Genomic DNA, 24,416 nt, shown 5'->3' with positions numbered 1-24,416 from the left:
TAGGAGTTTGATTCATTTGAGAATTTTTAGTTTGTGACTAAATCACAAAAATCACAATTAGAATTGTATCTAGAAGAGTTTTGAATTGATCGAAATTCTAAATTAGATTTTCTTAATTATTGGAAATTCAATCAATTTCGATATCTAGATCTTTCTCTCATGGGATGTGATATATTAAGTATTCTTATCTCCACGGTTGCTTCTGAATCTGCTTTTAGTGTTAATGATAGAGTACTTGATCAATATAGAAGTGATTTAAAGCCTGAGACTATGGAAGCTTTAATTTATACTCGAGATTGATTGTTTCATACTAGAGGTAAGTATATTTATTGTTTTCTTATATAAATATTCAAAAAGTTTAGTCTACTAATTATTTTATCATATTATGATAGACAATTTGGTAGTATCAGAGGAGCTAACAGAAGATATTACAAATTTGGACTCAATGACTAATGCAAGTGAAGTTGTAAAATCTAGTGAATGCTCAAATGCACAAATCTAAATCTAGTGAATTCTCATTGACTAATGCAAGTGAAGTTTTTTCTCTATATCTTATATTTTATTTGTTTACGTTCTCTTTTGTTCTTTTTGATAGGGCCATGATCCTTGGAGAATAAAATTGAGGGCTTAATGTTAGTGTTTGCTTATTTTAAACTATTTGTAATTTTTAATGGATTGTAAACTTTAAAATTTGTCCTAATTGTCATGAGATTGTTATATTTGAGAGTTAGAACTAAAACTTGTATGAATTTGCTAAATTGTGTTCCATATAATTTGTTAGGCTTAAGAGTTGAAACTTTATTCTAAACTCCAAATTTTGTTGTATGGACTTTTGTTATAGTTAATTATTAGAATTGTATTTTCGATGTTGTATGAGTTTTGAGTTAAAAATATATTATTTTATTTTTATGAATGTATGATACACTATTTAAGAGTTGAAACTTTGTTTTAAACTCCACTGTATGCACTTTTGTTACGGTGAATTGTTAGGATTATAATTTTAATGTTGTATGAGTTTTGAGTTGGAAATATATTATTTTATTTGTATGAATGTATGATACACTATTTAGGAGTTGGAACTTTGTTCTAAACTCCATTGTATGGACTTTTGTTATGGTTTAGAATTATAATTTTGATGTATGAGTTTTGAGTTGAAAATATATTATTTTATTTGTATAATACACCATTTATATATGATAAATTAGTAAATATTGAATTTTATATATGATTTATATTAAATGGGTTAGACGGATTATGTTATTGTGTCTGTTAACCCGACCCGTTTATTAAACGGGTTAGGTGGGTCGGATTGTATTACCCGTTTATTAATCAGATCGTGTTCGTGATTACAAAATGCAACCCATTTATTGATCAGATCATGTTCATGATTATAAAATGCAACCTGTTTATTAATTGTGTCGTGTTCATGTCAAGATAATGTTGACTCGACTGGAACCCGTTTAACCCGATCCAATTGCCACCCATAATACTCATCCCTATGTTCCTGACTTGCATAGTTGCATTATTGATTTTAGACATCAATAGAAGTATCTACGCTCTCCATGGATCAATCTTCTGGTATAAGAGAACAAATCAAAGCCAACAATTAATTGTAGACGAGTCCACATAATTGAAAGTGGTTTATTGCTCATCATACAACAACATGTATGCATGTCCATGTATAGCACGACATACCCGTTTATACTGCTGCAGCCTATCGGCTGATCTGGGTTTCCATGTGGAAAACGGTCCTCTCTTCTCGAGCGGCTTTCCGTTTTTAAAACAGAGCCGAGCGATCGAACTAAAAAGCAAGAAAAATTAAGGCGCCTAAGATCCTCACGGCAACTATGTCACTACTAGCGTTCGCCGCTCCCACCCATCCGTTTCTAGTCACAGCCGCCAAACCCCGCGAGTCCGGTCACCGCCTATTTCCCTCATCGAAGCCGAAGCGCCTCCTCTTCTCGGCGCGATGTGATCCACCTTCGCGGCCGCATCGGAAGCCGTTCCATTTTCCTTTACTCCTAGTCAGCGCTGGTTTTCTCTGTGCGCGCGCCTTCTTCCGAGGCCTCCCCGCTGACTTCGACGACAGGTGGCGAAACCTCATGGAATTCGCACAGGGGGCGGAGGAGAAGGTGACGCAATTCCCCTACCACCTGATCCAGGCACTGATAGCATCGGAGGACCACCGATTTTTCTACCATTTTGGAGTCGATCCCTACGGGATCGGGCGCGCCGTGGTTTATTACCCTAACGGAGGAGGCGGGAGTACTCTCACCCAACAGGTGATATTATTTTTCTAATTGCCAAATCTTCTTACCACCCTAAATTACGTTTCCACACCCCGAGCTATGACTCAATATTTGCCTGCTGAACTATTTGAAACTACGCTATGTGCACAATCTATTGGTCTGCTGCTTTTTGATTTAAAAAAAAAAACTGCCATGAGAAAAACTGAGAACCTGCACGATCACTTTAAACCATCAATGCAATTTTTTAGCACATAGTTCGTGGGACTAGTTGCACGCTTTTATTCTTCAAGGTGTATTTACCCTTCTTCTTAATAGCATATGATTAATATATTTTGACTCTTTCTCGTTTGGATTGGTTGAATTTGATACGATTTAAGGAATTTACTCTCATTTTGTAAATTAGAGATATACTCTTAGTGAGTTGTTTATTTTGTTACCCATTGAGATTCAAAAACTTTGATCCTCTTCTGCTTAGTATTTATATGCTGAGATGAATATTCTTAGAAGAGAACTCAATCACTAAATGTAAATTGTTTTTCAAAAGGAAGGATTGGAGGAGATCTGTGCAAAGTTGTCCTTCAATGATGTCATATAATCGAGTACATTTGCCAAAATGAGTAGATTTTCGTTCTTTACCATCAAAAATAGGAGTAGGCTTATGAAAGACCCCTATTCTGGTAAACAAATAAACTTGATGCTAGTAATGTCCTAATACAATGTCACTACTAGCTTATTTCCACTCCTCTTAGTACTGTGTTTTCTCCTCACCAAGCTTATATGCCTCCAAAAGCTCTGGTCGTAATTGTTCCAACTGCCTACATAGGCTGCATATGCATTTGTGGTCCCTATGCTGCCCTCTATTTGGCTAAACAGGGCATGTGATCTCTTGGAGTTCTAATATATTATTTTTCTCATTTTCCACTATTGCTAGAGATACACAACAAGTACTTATATAGATGGAAGGTTCTATCTTCCTTATTTAGTTATTCCTATTCAAGAAAGTTTGTTTCTTTTGATCCCTAACATATTTTCCATATACTTACAAATTTAGTTACTACTCAATATTGAGTACATAACTACATATTCACCCGCATGAGCATCCTCTTACCAAATATGCCCTATACAGTCCCTTGACCACCCTTATAGTGCGGTTACCTTTTAGAACATTGCTACTCAGTCCAATCACTTCCCCCTTCCAATTCCATTCCTTATCTAAAATCATCAATGAGGTTTCCATCTAAATGTGATAATTTAGGACTGAATAGAATGATAGAATGGTAAAATTCTTGAAATTTGAGAAGATAAGAAGAAAAACAATCTTCCACAAGTTCTTTAGCTTCCTTGACAACAAAAATAAATGGGTTGAGGAGCTTGTAAAAGGGCAATGAGAAAAATGGGAAAGAAAATGAAAAGCTAGAATAAGAAAAAGTGTATATATATATATATAGGTACATGTATATGTGTATACGTATGTGTCTCGGTATTCTACTAATATACCAGTATCTATATTATATGCGTATTATATATCCATATATATAGGTACTCTATTAACATAACAATTTTTTCCTAGAATATTCCGGTTAGTTTTATTTGGTATATTTTTAGTATCTTATGATATGCTTTGCAAAGAAAGAAAATGACTTTTAACCTAGATTCTCCATCTTTAGATACATTAAATCTAATAAGTTGTAATGTCACTTTATTATAATGCATCCTTGCTCCTTATTAGATTGTTATGAAGTGGTTCAAGTACTGTAGTAGTTGTCAGAAGTCAGAACATATTATTGTGCCTGATGATAGATGAGGTTCAGGTCCTCATGTTATCAAGATTCAATTATGATTCTGGGAATATCTTTTTTTTTTTTTTTTTTTTTGCTTGATTGATTGGTTCATCGGTAATAACTAAAAATTTTAGAATGGTTGATTCTGGAAATGATAACTAAGAATAAAATAAAAATGAACACTCTTACTTCAGTAATTTGTTTGAGCTGTTAATGATGGAGAGATGTTCACACCTATATTCTGTATTCTACAAGTAGAAAGTATGATTTTATCTACTGCTTGACATTTGCACGTTTGAGGTAAAATTATAACAAAACAAACTACTTCTGTAGGATAAAGCTTACCCATTATTTCCATATTGCAGCTTGTGAAGAATGTCTTTCTAACAAATGAACGCAAAATCTCCAGAAAATTTGTTGAGGGAATATTATCATTGATATTGGAGAGAAGAATGTCCAAATGGGAAATATTATATTCGTATCTTAATAAGGTATGCTTTTTTTTTTTTTATCTCTTCTATGTTTTGGTCTCATCAAGCGAAATCGCGTTGCTGAAAACAATTGTTATAAACTATACATTTTGTTATGTTACTATCTGGTTCAGTTTGATAATTCATCATTGATAAATTTAACTTTGTGGTAGCATGTCTGTTAGTTTAACTTTTTACTTTCATAAAGCTCTTCATTTAGGACAAATTGGACTTTTTGTAGCTTATCTTTGAAGTAAGAACTATGCTTTCTTCCTTTGGACTTCTATGTGTTGTCTCTAACTACTGGCTAAGCACCAACAATCTCGTCATCTTATGTTTATACATATCAAGCAGCTATAGTTTCTCAGAAAGACAATCACCACTAGGCGCCCTTGTAGTTGCCATTCTTTATGTGGCAACTATATTGCTAGCCATGGGCTTAATGTGAAGTTACATTGTATCTTGGCTAGATGATATTTGGCCCACAAAGAGAATAAAGTGAAATTTTTTAAGAATATGAAAATACTCTATATGGTTGTATCAGTTAATGACACTTTATAATTTCTAGTCCACTATAATTGATGTGATGAAATATTGAGCCAACCCATGCTATATTTCCCAACCTATGAAACCTTCATTATTTCAGCAGTTCAATATTGTAGTGACGAAATAATGCTAGTAATGGCAAATGATTATTGTTTAACTTTGTTTCTTTTTGATCCTATTGAAAATATGCCAGTTCTGAAAAAACTGAAAGGATGGTTTTATTTAGCAAATAATTTCGCTTGACCTGTTATTTCTTCATTGTAATTTATATTAGATGGAAACTACTTTCACTTATATTGCCACTCATAGAGCATACTACTAAAAAACATCCCCTTTGCTAATATGATATGGCAATTTGGTAAACACCCTAGTTAATAGTAAAGAGATGCTCTTTCTTTCATCTACAGTGTGTTGACATCTTTTATATATCGATTTATTTGCTATGGGTTTAGGAGCATGCTGGTTATCAGCTTAGTTGGCATGTGGAACATCTATGGAACACTGATCAACATGGTTGGCATGAGCAACACAACTGCATGCAACCATGTTGTAAGATGTAACTGGTGATAAATACTTGGGATCTTATGAGTAACTATTGATAAATTATTCAATATAATCAATTCCCAATTGCTCGTGTTCCTAGTTCAGTTGTCAATAGATCTTTGTATATGAAATTCACTTGCTTGTATGATGCTACAGATGTACTGGGGACATGGGCAGTATGGAATTGAATCAGCATCTCTTTTTTACTTCGGCAAGCAATTTTATGATCTAAATGTTGGGGAGTCGGCACTACTAGCAGGGATATTACCTTCTCCTGAGAAATTTAATCCGTTGACAAGTTCAAGCAAGTTAGTGAATATAATATTCAGACAATATTGGTATACTTAATCTGCTTGTTACCAAAAACAGTTTGGAAAACATCCAATATTTCTTTTCTTTTTATTCTTCCATCGTGTTAGTTCTTTCAACGTTGCTATGTGATTTGAAAAATTGAGTGACACATGGAAAATCTAACTTTTACAAATTTCAGGGGAAAATCTTCTCAAGCTAGAGTATTAAGAAGGATGGTAGCGGCAGGATTTCTTGATTTGGAGACGGCACTTGTGATTGTGAGACAACCTCTTTCTTTGTCTGTCAGACCTGGAGCTGCAAAAGAGGTAGTTTATTTAGCATCTTCGGGGAGGGGGGAGTGTGATGTGTGATGTTAACTGCTCTTAGCAATTAGTCTTTCTCTCTCTAGATAAGTAGATATGATGTTTATATGTATCAAATAATGATATGTTACAGAAACTTCTTAAATATTAACATAATGAATCAGCACAATAGACTAAATACATTTCTGTCACAGTTACAAATGCATAATTTTAAGCTTCAAAGAGATCAAGTACTCTATCAGCTATCATCTTCATGAAACATCGTGTTGGAGGATGAAAATCTAGTAGACTTGTTTTTGGTTTGCATTACCATAGCAGGTACCATAGAATTATACTATTTGTGCTACTGTACAATTGGGTATGTAGCAGAGTTGCTGTTCACCATAAATGGTAACTGATACATTATCTTATTAATATTTTATGTACGAGTTTTGGAGAGTCTAGATTAGAGTTTGTTTAGTTTATCTAAAGAGTCGTACTAGATTAAAAGTCTATTTTATAGATTTTTTCCCAATAAAAAGCTATTATAGGGCTTAGACATGTAGTGAACAGATGAGCTATTTATGAAACTAAGAAGTTTTATTTTTGCCAGGTTTGCGTTGTTATATCTCTTTTGTTCTCTTTAATTTCTATCTTCTCTGCCTCTTTATTCATCTCTACTAAAAGGTCCGTTGTCACTTCGAAGGACCTCCTACTTCATCGTAGATCAGTTTGAACCTAGTTCTGATACCAAATTGATGTAGGGCAAAGTAAGGAATCCTACAAAGCTATGGTGGACCTTTTGGTAGAGATGAATAAAACAATTAAAAGAGGTAGGGCCTTGTTTACTTTGAGTTTAGGGATCCCTCCTGAACTAGTTCAAGGAACCCTAATCTAGTTCAGTAATCTAATATCTATTTCTCTTTTTCATATCTAACCAAGTTTACTCTCTAAAAAATCAAGATTAAGAACTGAGACTAACTAATAAGTTCGGGGCTTAGCCTTAAACCAAACAAGGTTTAGAAGATTAAGAGAACATAGAGTATTCTTTTAGAGAGGAAGGGAATATATAGAATGAATGTGTTACAAACCAGATTTGAAACGATTTGCTCGTAGAAAAATTATGAAACACCTCACGAGTTAGAGTTCTTTTGGCTCTAGTTTGAGTGGATTTGGAGTTCGGAGTAAGAAGTTATGGCCAAAAGGGTGAGGGAAGATCATAATCGGGTTGAAATGGATTAATAGATGTTGGGGAGGTCGTCGGAGGGTGGCAGATGGCTGTGGGCAGTAAAGGTCCGTTGTAAGAGTAGGTGGCCCATGGAGGAAGATGGTGGCTACGGTTTGGAAGCTTGGAAGGGTTTGAGGGTTTAGATTTACTCCTAAGAAAGTAAAAATGATCTAACAACCAAGTAAAAGATAAATACAAAATAGTAAATTGACTTAAATCAATATTCATTCCGCATACGATAATTAACGTATGACCACTTCTATTTATAGAAGTAGAGTTATAATGGGTCAGATCCAATAAGCAAAGTCACTAACTAGATTCGACTTGACTCAACCCTCGTGGTCAGATCATAATAGAAAGAGAAAAATAACACAACACATTTGGCTAAAAGAAAGCTTCTTTTCTAAATTCATCATCTGTTTGTGACATATTTAACCCCTCTAATTTCCTTTTATAGGAAAATCCTTACTCCCTAAGAAATAAATTCTTGATATAATAGGACTCTTTAAAATAACCTAAACAAACTCTTAAATCTAATTAGACGATGTAATTGCAACATCACAAACCAGTTCACGACTCTTCGATCTGAAATCCATATGTTAGTTCGTATTTTATATCATTAATGTTGCTTCTCTTCATGTAAAATCCAATCTCCCTCATTTGGCTATGGCCACCACGAATAATCTTAGGAGGATATTGATTTTAGTCAAGACTTCGAAAATCGATATGGAGATAGGTCGTTAAAAAATAACGATATGTATTGGCTATATCGATCGTATAGCATGCACAAATTAGATCGGATTACATTTAATTATATAAAATTCTAAATATTATTTAAAAGTATAAAAAACTTATAAAATAATATTAAAAAAAAGAAAATAAAAATTAGTTACATATGAAGCTTAAAAAACGTAAAGAAAATATGCACTCAAAACTATGATGAATTCCAACCTAAATGGGAGTTAAATAGTAGGTGAAAAAGAGAACAGAAATGAGAAAAAAATAAAAGAGAAAAAAATACTCATCTAAGTTCACCAAAGTGCAAAGTAGCCGGATGGCTCATCAAATAGGTCGCTGGATGAGCTCGGTAAAGTGTGAGTAGTGGAAGGAGAGTGTGTGAGATATAGAAGGTAAAAAAATAAAAATATAAAAAGAATGCAACTGGTAACATGATACGACTCAAGTCAGGTCTGATCCATTCGCGGCACATTAGGCTCATATGGTCAAGCTTATTTATCTAGTTTAGTTGTTTACATCTTTTTAGCAGTTGTCATGTTGGTCGAGTTATGAACTCAAGTACCTGTTAAATATGGACTCAACTTATTAATTAGTTTATTGGGTTTAGTTAAGTCGATTAATTTTTTTAGTCGAGTCATGACATGTTTAATGAACCCGACTCAATATATATTAGTTGATCGAGTCCTTATCTAAGTTGGCCTCGAGGATTGAGTCTTTTTTATCTCATTAGCTTATGTTATTTGGTGAGAGTCCTAGTTAAATGAGGTTTTGTGCAGTTTTGGAAAAATATTCATCAGGTATTCCTGAGATCTCCTAATAATATGAAACTAGATGGATTCGATCGGTGATGTGATCATCTACAAGTTTCATATTTGGATATTCTACTAATTTAGACTCTGTCGTGGAATGGAGAACTAATCCGAAAAAGATATGAAGACTGGCTTAGCTAAGTCATGTTTAAGTCATGTAAGCCTTTAAAGTAAGTTTAGTTATATCATATTAGCCTTTTAGACAAGTTTATTTAAGTTATGTAAATCTTTATGACAAATTTTAGTTAAGTCATGTAAGTCGTTAAAATAAATCCTAGTTTGATTCGTGTAAATTTTTAGGCTAGTGATGGGTTTTTGAACTAAAAGGTCGGCTACAGAACAATTCCTTTAAGATTTGTATTTATTGCAGAAAACAGTCCGCACAACAGTGGGAAAATATTCGTCAAATATTCTCCTGTAGTCAGAAAATTACGAAACCAAGTGGATTAGATTTGTAACTTCTTGATCTACAACTTTCGTATTTACGCCCTTTGCAGATTCGAACTGCAACTGGGACGAAAACATGAAATAATGCGGGTGATGGTGATGGTGACGGGTGGAGTGGATGTTAGGGTTATGAATGGGTATGGAGGTGAAGGTGGATAATGGATGTGATTAAGGGATATAAACGAATAGAACGAAATGGTCGAGATTTCAAAGAAGAGAGGTGGCTCGATAGTCGAGAGAGATTAGAAGTTAGGAGAAACCTTACCAACGGTAGAGGTGGAAGGATGGTGAAGAGGGAGGAGGGAGAGAGTCTAGAGAAGATAGGAGGCAAGAAATCAATAATCTAATAGCATAATGAATTTAGCTGCCATCCACATATTTATAGAGGCTAGCCAACAAGTCCTAAACAATAAGTAACCCTAATTCTAGAGGATTTCCGCCGATCGCGTTCGAACGCACAAAAGACGTTCTCTGTATGTGCAAACGCGATGCAGGCGTTCGAACTCACCCGACCGTGTTCGAATGCATTTTTCGCGTTCTCTGTATTTGCAAACCTGATGCAAGCTTTCGCAAGGGCTTTCGAACGTGACCCTTCCTGCATTCGAACACGACCTATAGGAATTTTATTTTAATGAAAATAAACAACTAATTCAATAAGAAAAGATCCTAACTAAGTATATTAGCTAGTCCTAGTTTAACTCATTGTACTCGATCTTTATATATAGAAGGGGTTGGTATCCTTTATTTAAGCATCTATTGAATTGAAGAATTGTGAATTATATTTTAGCCTTAGACTATTTTAGAAGTAAGTGTAAAAGTAACCTAGGAGTACAAATAAATTAGTGAGATAATTCCACTTAGACCCCTAAACTTAGAGGTGGCAATTGGGTCGGGTTAAGCAGGTTCGAGTAGGGTTAGATTTGGGTCAAGTTAAGTTAATTTCACCCTAATACGAATACGACTCAATTAATAAACGGGTTGCATTTGGTAGACATGAACTCGACCCGATTATTAAACGGGTGACACGACACGTCTAACCTGTTTAATAAATAGGTCATGTTAACATGATCTGTCTAACCCGTTTACCCTATATGAAATTTAATATTATTGATTTATTCTATATAAATAGTATATTATACAAACAAAATAACCTATTTCCAACAAAAAATTCATACAATATAAAAATTACAATTCTAATAATTCACCATAACACAAATCCATACAACAATTTTTAGTTCCAACTCTCAAATCTAACAATTGCATGACAATTAGAACAAATTTAAGGTTTACAATCCATCACAAACAAATAATTTGAATAAATAAACAATAACATTAAGTCGTCCATTTTATTATTCAAAGATTATGACCTTGTCAAAATGAACAAAAGAGAAGACTTTTGTATGTGCAAAGCACAACACAGAAGATGTGTAATAGAGTAAAGGCCACTGGATAGGGGAAATTGATCTGCTTAGAGGACATGACCCACTATAAGCAACAACAGACAAGTGAGTTAGTCAAAAATACTTGGAGAGAACATACTACATATTTATAAATATGTAACTTCCATTAATCATAAAAGAAGTAAAATTAAAGTAACAAAATTGTCTTTTGGCTTCATGAATACCATTTTTTGTATTTTCAAGTTGAATGCAACCTGTTAAGTTTGAAGGAGCTTGCTAGTCTAAGAATGAAAAACTAGAGGTAAAATGTATATATAGAGTTTAAAAGGCAAGTTGTTCTTGATTTTGCTCCATCTGAAAATAGAAAGCCTTTCAAGTGTTTATCATTCTTGATTTGATATTATCTCCTTTACTCACAAGATTAATTTACAGGCATTAGCACTCCATTTATCGACTATTTAAAAATATGCTACAAATTAGAGTTGATACGATCTCCCCTTAGGCTAAGGTTCGATTTTTTCTAATTCTCTGATCTGGATTGGATTTGGCATGGAACTTTGTAATAAGATCTCGAAAGATGTCACCGTCGGATCAATATGAAATTTGGATATATTGTAGCTCTAGAAAAGAGCTTTCCAATAAATCAAGTTTCAGGCGAATCGGATGTGAGGATCTCGAGATATCGTCCGATTAGTGGACGAACGTCAGGGTGGTCTGTTTAGGATTTGTAGATGGAGGCACAAGATCCTAGGTGATAGTGGTTGGAGGCGGACCGGCATTTGTAGGGTGGCACCGGTGAAAAGTGGTGATAGAAAGGCTATGGTTGATGGAAGGGTTAGGGCAAGTGTTAGATATATTGGAAGAAGGGGGAGGAGAGGGTCGCCCCTAAGGGTCTAGGGTGATTCGCCGGTCGAATGAGGTTAGAAGCGGCGTCGCCGAGGATTGAGAGAACGAGAGCAAAGAAGACGAAGGAGGCAAGGCAAAACTTAATTCTTCAAAAAATTGACCTCTAGTTGCCATCCACATCTCTTTGAGGCTAATCAAACAACTCAAAATTAACCCTAAACAATACAATTTCGCCGACCGCGTTCGAACGCGCCCGACCACGTTTGAACGCACCAAGTTCGCTCTTCTCTGGATTTGCGAACGCAATGCAGCGTTCGAACGCGCGATCGAATACGCCTGTTTTCCACTTCTCTGGATTTGCGAATGCGATGCAGGCGTTCAAAGTGCGTTCGAATGCACAATACACACTCTCACAACTACGTTCACAACCGCGTTCGAACGCACTCCACCCGCGTTCGAACAAGACTTATAGAAAATTTATTTTCTTGGAAATTAAACATTAAAACAAGAAACAAAGACACTCCTAAAGTGTATCCATGCTCGAGACGACATCGGTGAAGTCCGAATCGTATCAAGAGTCTGACAATCAAAGCAGAATGAAACATGATTTCCACTATGTCATCAACATTAGTGAAGAAAGACATATGCAGTCTCTCAGATGCAATTGTATCCACCACCACTATGACTATGGATTACAAGGCCTTCATTTATATTAAGTAAGCATAGGTAATATTTTCAACCTTATATCTTGATTATCTTAGCAGCGATCATAGGGTTAAGCCCTCGCAATCTCCTCCCTCCCCACAGACTTGTAGTCAAAGAAATAATCATGGGTATTAGAGTATGTATAGAGATCGCAGAAGAGAGCCCCACCTTCTTTTGGAAACTAAAGAGGTGAGAGGTGGTGGAGAAGGCGAAAGGTGAGATACAGTGGATATGGGCGAGAGGCGAGAGGTAGTGGAGATGGGCAAGAGTCGAGTAGTGGAGATAGGTTGAGATGAGGTAGGCAGTTGGGTGAGTCGGTGTGAGGGTGAGGCAGTGAGGCGGTTGGGTGATGTGAGGGTGAGGGTGAGAGATTGTGTGAGACAGTGAGAGGTAGGGTAACGTTTAGACCTTAGTTTGTATAGTAAGGGTTGGCGAGTTGACCTAATCCGACCTGTATACTTAAATAGGTTAAACGAGTCGAAACGGGTTAGCTATATAAACTCGATCACGACTTGATTATTAATCGAGTTAGGTGGGTTGACACATATGACCCAAACCCAATTAGACTAAACTCAAACCCCATTAAGAGGTGGGTTATTATGTCAGGTTATCGGGTTGGGTTAAGATTTGCCACATTAGTTTTTTTTCACATACACTCCTTGCACTTTTTGTTACACACATACATCCCTAAACTAAGAAAAATATTCATATATACCCCCTTGAACTAAGAAAAGAAGTAACTATATGGACCTCTAAATTAAAAAAAATTGTATCACAGGTGTATGTGGTAAAAGAAAAGTTTAGGCAGGGTATGTAGAAAATAGTAATAGTTCAGAGAGTCTAAGTGAAATTGTCCCTAAATTAATTGTAATCTAAGAGTGGAAGTAAATTAATTCTACTACACCAACATCACCTCTCATCTCTCTCTCTCCACTGTACTCCATCTTCTTCCTCCATTGTCACCAGCTCCATCATCTTTCCTACAAATTGAGATCCACCATCTTCCATTATCTTCACAAATTGTTGGTCTCCTTTAACCAACGCCTAGACCTTTGTTGCGGATCAACTTTAATCGATTTGTAACAATTTGGTACCAGACTTAGGTTAGCCTCGAACCAGATGATAACCACTAGAGGGATGGCAGCACAATTGGTTAGGGAGACTTCCACGGTCAGGGATCCATCAACGGCAATCGGTGCTGCACTCGAGATCAACACCTTACTGCTGAAGCGATGACCCCACCTCCGCTGACTTCTCAGCTAAAGGTGCTACACTTTCTTCTAGCAATCCAGGCAACCATAGCAGTCATTATGATGGATCTCCATAAGATTCGCAGAGCGCAAGTGCTTGAAAATCAATCGTACCGGTACTTGGCTGAACCGTTGCAGCCCATGCACACTGAGTAGTTGCACTTGAGCCCACCGAACGGTTGTATATAGAAACACCCTCGGGTTTGGGGTGGACTCACCCCGTGGGTGCACACCCCAAGGCTGGGCCGCCAAGGCTGACCCACAAGATGATGCACCATAAGATGACCTCTTAGTCTAATCTAATGATGCCTAGGGTTTGGACAGAGCCACTTGTAGCTAGGGTTTGGTTGAGCCAGAGCAAGCTAGACCATGGCCTAAACCGCCTACACTAAGACCTTTGCTCGAACCTCTCGTGGCTAGGATTTGTCTTGAGCCACCCGTGTGTAGGGCAGATTATGGCTCGAATAAGTGGGCCGTGGAGTAGAACTACTGTAGGGCCCTCCACATGGTAGACAGTCCACCACGTGGAGATTGAGGATTTGTAGTTTGAGAGCGACAAAAGGTCTAAAAATCACCATAGATACCTGAGGACAAGGTGATCGGAAACATCGTGGAGTGATGTGATCCGAGTCTGATCGGATCACCTCATAGGGACATTGGGCTTGAGGATCGAGTCTATTTATCTAATTAACTTATGTAATTTAGTGAAAGTCCAAGTTAAATGAAGTTCTGCACAGTTTCAGAAAAATATTCATTAGGTATTCCTGAGACATTCAAATAGTATGAAACTAGACGGATTAGATAGGTGACATAATCATCTACAATTTTCGTAATTCGGAGTTTCTACTAATTCAGACTCTGTCTAGGGTAGAACGGAGAACAAATCCAAGGAAGATATGAAGACTAGTTTAGCTAAGTTATGCTTATTTCTTATGTAAGCTTTTAAGGCAAGTCCTAGTTAAGTCATGTAAGCCTGTAAGGTAAGTTTAGTTAAGTTATGTAAGTCTTTAAGGTAAGTCTAATTAAGTTATGTAAGCCTTTAACGCAAATTCAGTTAAGTTATGTAAGCTTTTAAGCTAAGTTCAGTTAAATTATGTAAGCTTTTAAGACAAGTCTAAGTTAAGCCATTTAAGTTTTTTAGGCAAATCCTAATTCGAGTTGTATAAGTTTCTAGGGCTAGTCTTAATAATACTCATTTTATCCAACCTTTATATATAGGAGGGGTCAGTCTCTTTTGTTTAAGCCATGGATCCCAAAATCGGCTGATCCCGAGTTGGATCCGCCAACCCGGATCAGGATCAGTTATGGCCGATCCCGATCGGACCAGTTTGGGCTGGTATCGGCTAGTTTCAACTGTATCCGCGTATTGGCCAAATCGGCCAAAACTCAGCCATATCAGCTGAAAACAATAATATCGGCTGAAATTAGTTTTTTTAAGATTTAGGTCGAATCTAAAATGTATCTAACCTAGGAGACATTAATAATTAATGTTATCAACTTTTTTTTTTTCAAATTTTCAGATTTTTTTTACTCTCTATTTCTCACAAACACTCTCCTCTCACTCTCACATTTCACCGAGTTTATTTGTTGGTCGTTCTGGTGAGCCCCTTTGGCTAGTCTACACTTTGGTGAACTTAGATGAATTTTTATTTTTTACTTTTTTCCTTCTTTCTCACTCACTTTTTAACTCTTCTTTTCTTATTGCTATAGAACAACAGAGAAGAGATATCTCTTTCTTCATGTTGTTCTGTAGTAATAATTTACGAGCATAAAAATTTGTCTAATTCAAGTCAAAATTCATTATAGTTTTTAGTGGCCTTTTTCTTTAGTATTTAAAGTTCATATATGACTAATTTTTATTTTTTATTTTTTTGTTATTTTTATAAATTTTTAGTTTTTGCATTTTAAATTATATTTAGAATTTAACGTAATTAAAAATAGTTTGATCGGATACGAGTGGCTGATACGACCGATACAGCCGACACGGTCGATTCGTATAGTTTTTTCTAACGGCCGATCCCGATTCCGATCATGATCCCAATCCCAATCCCAATATCGAGTTTTAGAATCTTAGTTTAAGCATCCATTGAATTGAAGAATTAAAAATTATGTTTTAGCCTTAGAATATCTTAAGAGTAGTAAGAGTAAGAGTAACCTAGGAGTAATAATAAATTAATTATAATCCAGGAGTAGAACTAAATTAATTTTCCTACACCAACACCACCTCTCATCTCGCTCTCTCCACTGTACTCCATCTTCTTCCTCCACTATCACCACCGCCATCATCCCCCCTCAAATTAAGATCCACCACCTTCCATCATCTCCACCAATCGTTAGTCTCCTTTAGCCAAAGCCTAGACCCTTGTTGCAAATCAACCCTAATCGTTCATAACACCTCAATGCCAATAAGGTCCAGTGGAACATGAAACCATTATATCAATAGAATCTGATTTGGACTTATCAGTAAACCCTCAGATGTAATTCACATTGAAATCTTAAAAATAATACTTGTGAAAAAAATTATGAATGTTCCATTATCCTTTTCTACCAAATGATTTATCCTTTCCTAACAATGACAGTTGACCTTTTTGTAAAATCAATGAATTTTAAGTGTTGTGTAATTTTACTAGTTTTACATTATATTGTGTCTTTGGCTTCAGAAAATATATGTAGGCATTTCAAAGGATTGAACATTTTCAATGTACTATTACTATTCTCCATCATAAAGTTGTCATTTTCCATACACCTAATTGGGCTTCTTCTGTGGGAAGACATGAAAGAATTAAACTGCAAGCAACTAAAGATCAACATCTCATTATTTAGATTATTCCTTTAGTTTATACCATTTAGTGATGCAAATTGGCATTCTTGATGAATAAATTAGATAGTTTTCATAATATATAAATTCATAGAAATTTCACTTGAAATGGCAACTCAAAGTTGGTGTAAGTTGAGCAATATTTTCCTGTTCTTTTGTTTCCTTCATTTCTGTAGGATTCTCTGAATTACCAAAAACAAGTGATGGTTACCAAAGAAATATGGGACTGGAAAATGGCAAGCATATCATGGGAAGCAGCAGAGAACATGGAAAATTGGGCAGCAGAGATCAGTAGAAACTATAAACAGTTCTTAGAGAAACAATTTGAGTTTCCTATTCTAAGAAGTAAGTGTAATCCCGTTTCCCAAGGCAGACTAGCAAAGTTAACTGTTCATTTTATATAAAAATTTGTAGCATCCAGATCTTTTATATTTTAAGAAACGGTCCAAAATCTTATCAATTGCTTTAATCCTCATATATGATTCCTTTTTGTGTTAGCAAAAAGAATAGATATATCTTATTCATATGCAAGAAGCTCAATGCTAATTAATAAAGTGCCAAATAATTATAAATACTAATATTTCGTAGAAAACTAATGAAATACATTCAGTGTAAATTCTAGATGATCTACATATTACAGAGGAAATTAAAATGTAACACATGAGAGTGGCAACAAGAGTACCATATTGTATTTGCATGGTTTTATTAATTTTCACCCACTCTTTTGCTTTTTCTTGTGTCCATACCCCATAGATACGACATATATTTTGTATCTTCCTGTTTGTGATGTGTGGTTTTATATGTTTGTAAGTTGCTCTTTATACTAATTAATTTTGCATTATAAATGTCTTGGTGATGGGTGGGATTATTTGTAGAATCTGCTGCTGATCAGTTGGCTTTCACTGCTGACGATTCCTTGTTTATGTAGGAATCTTACTATGCTTAGATTGACCCCTGTTCAATGATCAAGTCTCTTTGTAGATTGAATTAGATTTGCCTTTCGAGTAGTTTTCGCATCTGGGGTTGATCCTCTCTCTAGGCCTTCAGCGGATAATTTACCTACTGATGCACTGCAATTTGTGGGTCAAACCAGGGCAAAGATATCTTGATTTTACCTCAAGAACTCTTTTGGAGGTTTATTCCCACTCCCAGTAGCCTTTCTTCAGTAGAAAGCTTTAAAAGTTTTCTTTCGTAAGCAGAACTGGGATCTTTCTAATATGCACAAAGAGTTATTTTGCTCTAGAAGTTTTAACGTCTGTGATTGGCTTTTTACCTGAAAGAGAATTCTCCAGTATCGCAACTTAGAAGGTTGTAATGATCAGATGGCAATATAAGTTCACTAACTAGGCTGTAGCTGACACTTATGCACGTTAATGTCAATGGTAATATCTAGTAATAAATTATTTGCAAATTACCCCCTATATAAGATACCCTGAAAACATAGTGTGGTAGTAATCTTGGTTTCACTTTGTTGAATATGCAATGTTTCTCCAGCTTATTACGATGTGTTACAACTGTTCAGAGTTCAATGGTTGTTTCCTTCTTATGAGTAAATTATATTTCGTAATATTTAGATGGTATGATGTTGCTTCCCATACTTATGATAGTATATACTTGTGTAGGTCTTAGCCTGAACTCCTACTCAATGATGAATATCAAGATTTTCTCCATTATTAAATGTTGACAAAGTTTCTTTAAATTGAAGATATTTTAAGTGTTAATATTACATGTAGCACATTCTATTAATATTTCAATTTTTTTTAAGTTTTGATGGCAAGTTAGTTATCTTCAGAAACTCTATGTATTAATAGGTTAACCATTATGTTTATTTCTACGTAAAGTAAAAGTATGCTTATGTAATTTAAGAAAATCTCTTTCAGCTTTCTAATAGCCAACTTTTGTTCACCACTTAAATGAATAGAATTAAGAAAGCTTAAGGGAGCACAGGGCACAAGGATCAAAGTGGGGTCTTTTAAGGGCACAACATACACAGGCTTACCTTATTACTAGATAGGTTGTTCCTTTGACTCACACCCATGCCGCCACGCATATGAGGCAAGCCGTAATTGTCACATCAATTGAACTAGCTGAAGTTAATGAATGTATTGCAAAATGGATTATTTATCTTAAATTCTTAATGTAGATGCTACTAATAATGCTAGAGGCTACCAAGTGCCTGTTATATCTTTTGAATTGACTTCACTTAAACACTGGCTTAATTGATAAACTAAAGGCACATATTTTTGGTGTAGTTTCTTTGAGAAGCATAAAGAGAGAGTTATGTTTGAGTTGTCTAGTTTTTCTCTAGGATCTAGTATGTGCTTAGTTCGACAAAGTCCTTGTTGTCCTTCATTTGTTGATGTTTGCATACTATGCTCAGACTAGTAGAAACATGTCAGCGAAGATATTCTTTTGCAATCTCACATCAATCTGTTGAAGTAAACATATAAAATACAAGAGCACAGAGGTAAATTTGTAAAACTAAACATCCAAACAGAAAAATACATATCTAAAGTGTAGTCAGGAGGAGCATCCAACATCCTGTACCAAAGGCATTAAGTAGACAGAACTATAAATAAGGGTTTCCATGATAGGAAAATGTAAAAGAGGCAACTCTCCTAGAATACTAAACCAGCCATAGGCCAACTTGACCTCGCCGTTGTTATTTCTCTTACCATCATCATTATGCACTCGGATTTGAAGCTCCTGAATGTCTCATGACAAATTCGTCAAGCAATTTTGAATATTATAAAAGAAAAGATGAAACTTTGAGAGGAGTATTTTTTTATGCTTTTGAATTTTGTAAAAGAATTATGAAAAGAATTTATAAACTTACTTTCTAACCAATTTTGTGGGCAATGTTGTCAATCACAAACATTTTGAATAAGACTAGTGATGGAGATCAAAATGGTTTCCGCACTATGTGCTTTGTTAGGAAAGATATCCACGTCTCTGGATGTGTGAAATGAACATATTATATCAATTAGTGGCTAGGATGCAATTTTTTTTTTATGTTGATCAATTTGATCCTTTTCGGATGTGAATTTGATCTTTGATCGAATCAATTGGAGTCTAGAATGATGTATTAGGTTTAATTTCATTATTGGGTCAAGTTAGTTTCTTTTAGATTTGATTTGGGTTTAATCTGAGTCTATTAGAGTCCTATCAGCTATATTTCCAATTCATTTGTAATAAGAAGTATAAGTTAAGAGTAAATTAGTTATAATGGGAATTACAATTCCTATTATAGGAAATTAAACCCTATTTATAAGATAGATTCAACTTGGAATAAAGAAAAAGTGTCGGCAGAAGTTTTTCTTCAATTTCTTTCCGTGAAGCATGTAACCACAGGGGTGTGAAAGCCATTCGGAGCTAGTCTGTGTCATCTCTTTTGCATGTTCTTATTCTTGTTGTTTCTTTGAATTTGTTGAAACCATATAAATCTTTTTATTTTTGGTATCATCACTGTTGCAAGTTGCAACATACTTTCGGTATTATAACACTATACCATCCATACTTCCTGTTTCTTTTCACCTTTTCTTATCTTCAACGTGCAACTTATCAAAGATGGTAAGTGTGTAGATCTGTAGATACCTATAACCCACTAACTATTCGATGTGTGAATTTGAAATGGAATTCAAGTAATTAATCAAAAAAGTGTAGCGGATACATCATGGTAATTATTCCAACTTGTTTGGAATATTATTAGTTACTCTACTGCTATCTTAGTTTTATTTATTGCTGAATTTTATTTTCCTTTTATCTTTGCATCATGTAATTTGCATCCCATATAGCTTTAGGTTATTATCTCTGCATATTATAGATTCATAGCATATTTCATTGTGCATGCATTTGATTTATACGCATTAAGTCTGACTCGTAGGTTGTCCTAAAGTAACTAGCGTGCCACAAAAACATTTTTTCATGCTCAACTTTATTGTACTCCTTAAATGATATTGACATCTCAGTAGGGCAGGAATTTGGGAATCCAATGGTTCATCTGTAAGTTATTCCATAATTTATCTTTTCCAGGAAGAGTGAAGAGAGTGTTGCAGGATGGACCAATCTGACTAAGGGAGAAAGTATTATTTGTTCTCACCGTTCCTTTTAACTTGGTTGATGGCAATGACAGTGAAGATTTTCTTCAGAGGAATATAATAGAATAAAATTTGGAAAATATCTCTTCTATTTTTTATGTTTAGATTAAATTATACTAAGGAACATGACGGATGCTGGGATTATGATCATAGAATGAGATTTTATGATTACCAGTAAGATGGAGACTCATTATCTGGTAGGAGATGAAAGACTATAAACGAACTTGCTGTTATGGTGCAAGAAGCCGGCTAAAGGTCATATGCTCATTTACTGTGTTCCTTGGTAGCTTCTGATCAACACAGGTACTACTGATCTCTATGTGTTATAGTATATTATTTTCCATTTCTTTACAATGTCTCGTGACTATATTATTGCATGACTATCTGTCATTTGGTTTAACTTTTTGGGAGAACCAAAATCTCAGTTGAGATCTACGTTAATAAGATGTTCATGTTGACATACGTGTGCCTTCATGGGGACAATAAACATAATTTTTTATAAACTTCTTCTATGTGATCCTTTTAATGTCAAGTCTAAATTTTTCATTGATTTGTTTATATGGAATCTGTCTGCTTGCTAGTTTGTCCATGATATCATGTAGCTTGTTTGTATGGTTGTTATGTGGAGAATCATACTCAAGCATATTTAGCATCATGCAAGTGGCTATGATATCATGTAGCAATTCATGTATTCATATTTAGTTTATAAAATGCTGTTGGACAATGTACTTTAGGAATGATTCGAATTGTCAAGTTTTCATGTTAGACTTGTTATTGATGTAGAGGAATTGTAATATTAAAGAAAAGGAGGGTTGTCGCATCGAGGCACGTGCCTCACCTTTCTCCACCTTTCCTTCTCTTCTTTCCTTCATCTCGCGAGCCCTAACTATAAAAGCATAGCAAGCCCCTCCTCGAGGGGCATCAGAGCTTCCTTCTCCTCTTTTTTTCCCATCATTTTCCTTTTCTTCCTTCATCACCGAAGTTGTTGTCACTATGGTTGGGTCTCCGGCGGCGATGATCGCTGGTGCTCTCTCTCTCTCTCTTGTGAGTCCCTTCAAGGAAGAAGAAGATAGACTCAACCAACCTGAGTCTACTCTTCTTCCCTTAAGTTACGGGATTTGAGTCGAGTTTGGGTTTTGAATCCAAAGGACACGATGTGACTCAATTATTTCTAAAGTGATTGGGCCGTTAACCCAATCCACTTATGTTGGATTTCTAGGTGGTCTATGGGTCAGTCAAAGCCTAGCCCAACCCTTTGGGCTTGAATTAGCCCATTTTAACAATTTATTTAGTTTAAATTCAGAAACTTTAGTTATTGTTAAGTTAAAATAAGAGTTTATTTAAGAATGAAAGTGAATAATTGCACTCATATCTAGATTGTTCACTACAAGTGAGGGGATTTACTTATGTATTTATCCTATCATGTTTTGTATTATAATTATTATATTGTCTTCATACTTCGTGTATAATTATTGTGTTCATGATGTATTATACTTTGTGCCATACAATAATTCATAAATATTGTTCTTTGTGCAATTAGCTAATATATTAGTCATGAGAACAGACCTAGGCTAGATATTCTTCGTATATTTCTCTGTGGTGACTTAAGATTACCTTAAAGTCTAAGAGAAGACATATACCTGATCAGCACATAATCCATTTAGGTGACTTTGATATGGTTAGAGAGCAGTCCTAGGTTAGACTAGTAATCTCTCTAATGTGACTAATATCTCTTTATAGTTAGCGAAAAAGACAAGTTGCATTTATCACATAGTGATACTTCATAGTGACCATAGTCGAATCAGCTATGATGAAAAGACTCAAGTGTATCTCGAGGTGCCTTCTAGTTGATGTGAATACATGAGCACAGTCCCAAGCTGAGACAGTTGATATTATTGAAATTGAGAAAGTTTGCATAATGAAATAGATTATGATATTAGTTTGTTAAGTGCATCTTTGTGGCTTATATTTATTATTCATATTATGAGCTTGTTGGCTATTATTTTTAATTATTGAGCTTTTGTTAAAATCTCATATTAGATAAATAATATTTTTTTAGTTTTTGGGTACATTCACTCACTAAGATAAAATTATTAGCTCATTAAATTTATTTTATTTTTTAGATGCAGGTCAGCGTGGCAAATAAACTCGAGAGCACTAGGACTCTACCTCTATTTTAGGATTTTGGGTTTGCACATTCAGTTATAGTAGTGGTTTTTAGTTTTAAATTGTAAAGCTAAATATTATTTTTAGTGATATTTAGAAGAAATTGATTATATAATTTAAGTATTTTATGTGTTTAAAAGTTTTTCTAAATTGAAGTTATTATATAAATTTTGAGTTTCACTCTATTATAGAGTTAGATAATTATTGTTAAGGCTTTGTGTATTTCAAAACTATTGGGATCTATGGCTGGTCAGAAATTATTGTCCATAGTACTAAACCTTTTGAAATTTGATCTGCCTTAGCTTTTTTCGTTTTATGTGTGTTAATTATGAATTATTGACTCAGCTATGGCTATAAATAACCTTTTTTATTATTTATCAATCTTGTAAAACTTACAATTTCAGCGTCTCAGTTATGTCCAAGGAAGAAGTATATTGTGTGCACTGATATCTTCCTGCCAACCAATTCCCTCTGTATTTTGACTTGAGTAACATTTATTGTTGTGCTTGTGTTTCTGCAGTTCGCTGATCTATTTCTCAAGAATAATTTTAGGAGCAACTACAAGCTTCATCTTTTTTTTTACTATTCTATACAGAGTTTGTAGTTGAAACACACTAAAAAATTTAGCACCTTGTCACAGACTTAAAGTTTTAGATTGTTTGCACGGCATTCCTTCGCAATTAAGTAAGCCTCAAAGGAAAGATAGTGGAGAAGTAAGAAAAAAGAAATAGATTTTAAGAATTTAGAGAAGACAAGTTTTATTTGTGAAGTTCTCACTTATATTTCATTCACTAAACTTTAGATTCTTTATGAGAGTGTACAAACTCTTATATAGGCCAAAGAAAAATTTAATTTCTAAGTTTACTAAATATTTTTTCTAGATATTTAGGAGGTTAATGATAAGATTAAGAGAGGCTATCCTTTACTTTTATTCATCTAACTAATAGATAAGCACAAGATTTGTCCAATAATGGATAAGTTTAACTATTGCCTAATTACCGTAGTGTCTCTCAAATGAGACTTTGCTATTGCATCGCTTAGGACCTTGGATTGCTTTGGCATTTTAGTTTCGACCAAAATTTTGATGGGGCTTTATATTCTGCCTCACCTAATGTGCGACCGTCTTTATCTCGCGCTGGTAGGTGTTTTTAGTTGTGCCATTTCTGCTTCTTGTCATTGATGTCTTACCCTTCTTTTGTTAGTCTGCAACACATAGCATTGTTTTATCCAAGATTCTCAATGCTCTAAGATGTGATATTAGCATGATTTTGGCAACAATAAGGAGTTCCAAATCTACTATGAGTTGGAAGTCATCAAAGTTTATCACCTTTATGTTAGTCTACCCTCTCTATGCTCCAAGTCGGATTTCAACGCCTTTGGCCACTTTTAAGACTAAGCAAAGTGGGTTGTGTCGGTGTCGATCATTACTTAAGTGGTTTCACTATTTACCTTCATATTGATGTACATAAGTGTCTTATGCTCGAGGGGTTTGTCATCTCAAGTCTGTCTTTCGATGGTATTGACAAGTCGAACGGCTTCAACCATCTTGTCCTCATAGTTGTCCTTTTTCTTTGAGAGTTGGATGGCATGCAAATTTTTTTTATTTGGGAACCTAACCATAGCACAAAGTCTTTGCATTTTCGGTTTGATACATTGACCCTCGGTTGCATCCTTTAAAGGTCTCCTTGGCACCTTCCTTTCATACTTTTTGGCTACCATTGTCATCGCCA

At 35.0% G+C, this 24,416-nt stretch overlaps 1 protein-coding gene across 2 annotated transcripts; it reads left to right on the top strand.

Moving 5' to 3' along the window:
* The first annotated feature begins 1,731 nt into the window (after window positions 1-1,731).
* LOC140774095 (uncharacterized) lies at window positions 1,732-22,892 on the top strand. 2 transcript variants are annotated; one of them, XM_073116950.1, is made up of 7 exons: window positions 1,732-2,282; window positions 4,396-4,521; window positions 5,746-5,927; window positions 6,080-6,206; window positions 16,600-16,768; window positions 20,456-20,823; window positions 22,644-22,892. In XM_073116950.1, the coding sequence occupies exons 1-6, from the start codon at window positions 1,848-1,850 to the stop codon at window positions 20,491-20,493; spliced, it is 1,077 nt and encodes a 358-aa protein (XP_072973051.1). In that variant the 5' UTR covers window positions 1,732-1,847; the 3' UTR covers window positions 20,494-20,823; window positions 22,644-22,892. The 2 variants fall into 2 exon arrangements, with proteins under 2 accessions (XP_072973051.1, XP_072973052.1); XM_073116951.1 differs by having other exon boundaries at window positions 5,746-5,897; window positions 22,644-22,882.
* Window positions 22,893-24,416: the final 1,524 nt, after the last annotated feature.

The sequence above is a fragment of the Typha angustifolia genome, chromosome 13 (genome assembly GCF_048772165.1).
Source record: "Typha angustifolia cultivar Huaian chromosome 13, ASM4877216v1, whole genome shotgun sequence".
Taxonomy (NCBI): Eukaryota; Viridiplantae; Streptophyta; class Magnoliopsida; order Poales; family Typhaceae; genus Typha; species Typha angustifolia.
Note: the sequence above shows the minus strand (reverse complement) of the source record. Positions and strands in the feature narration are given on the sequence as shown.

Excerpts from the sequence above, each read along its gene's own strand:
- LOC140774095 (XM_073116950.1), top strand. The coding sequence starts at position 1,848 with ATGTCACTACTAGCGTTCGCCGCTCCCACCCATCCGTTTCTAGTCACA. Across the intron at positions 5,928-6,079 it reads ATAATATTCAGACAATATTG|GGGAAAATCTTCTCAAGCTA; the intron begins GTATACTTAATC and ends TACAAATTTCAG. Across the intron at positions 6,207-16,599 it reads GACCTGGAGCTGCAAAAGAG|GATTCTCTGAATTACCAAAA; the intron begins GTAGTTTATTTA and ends TCATTTCTGTAG.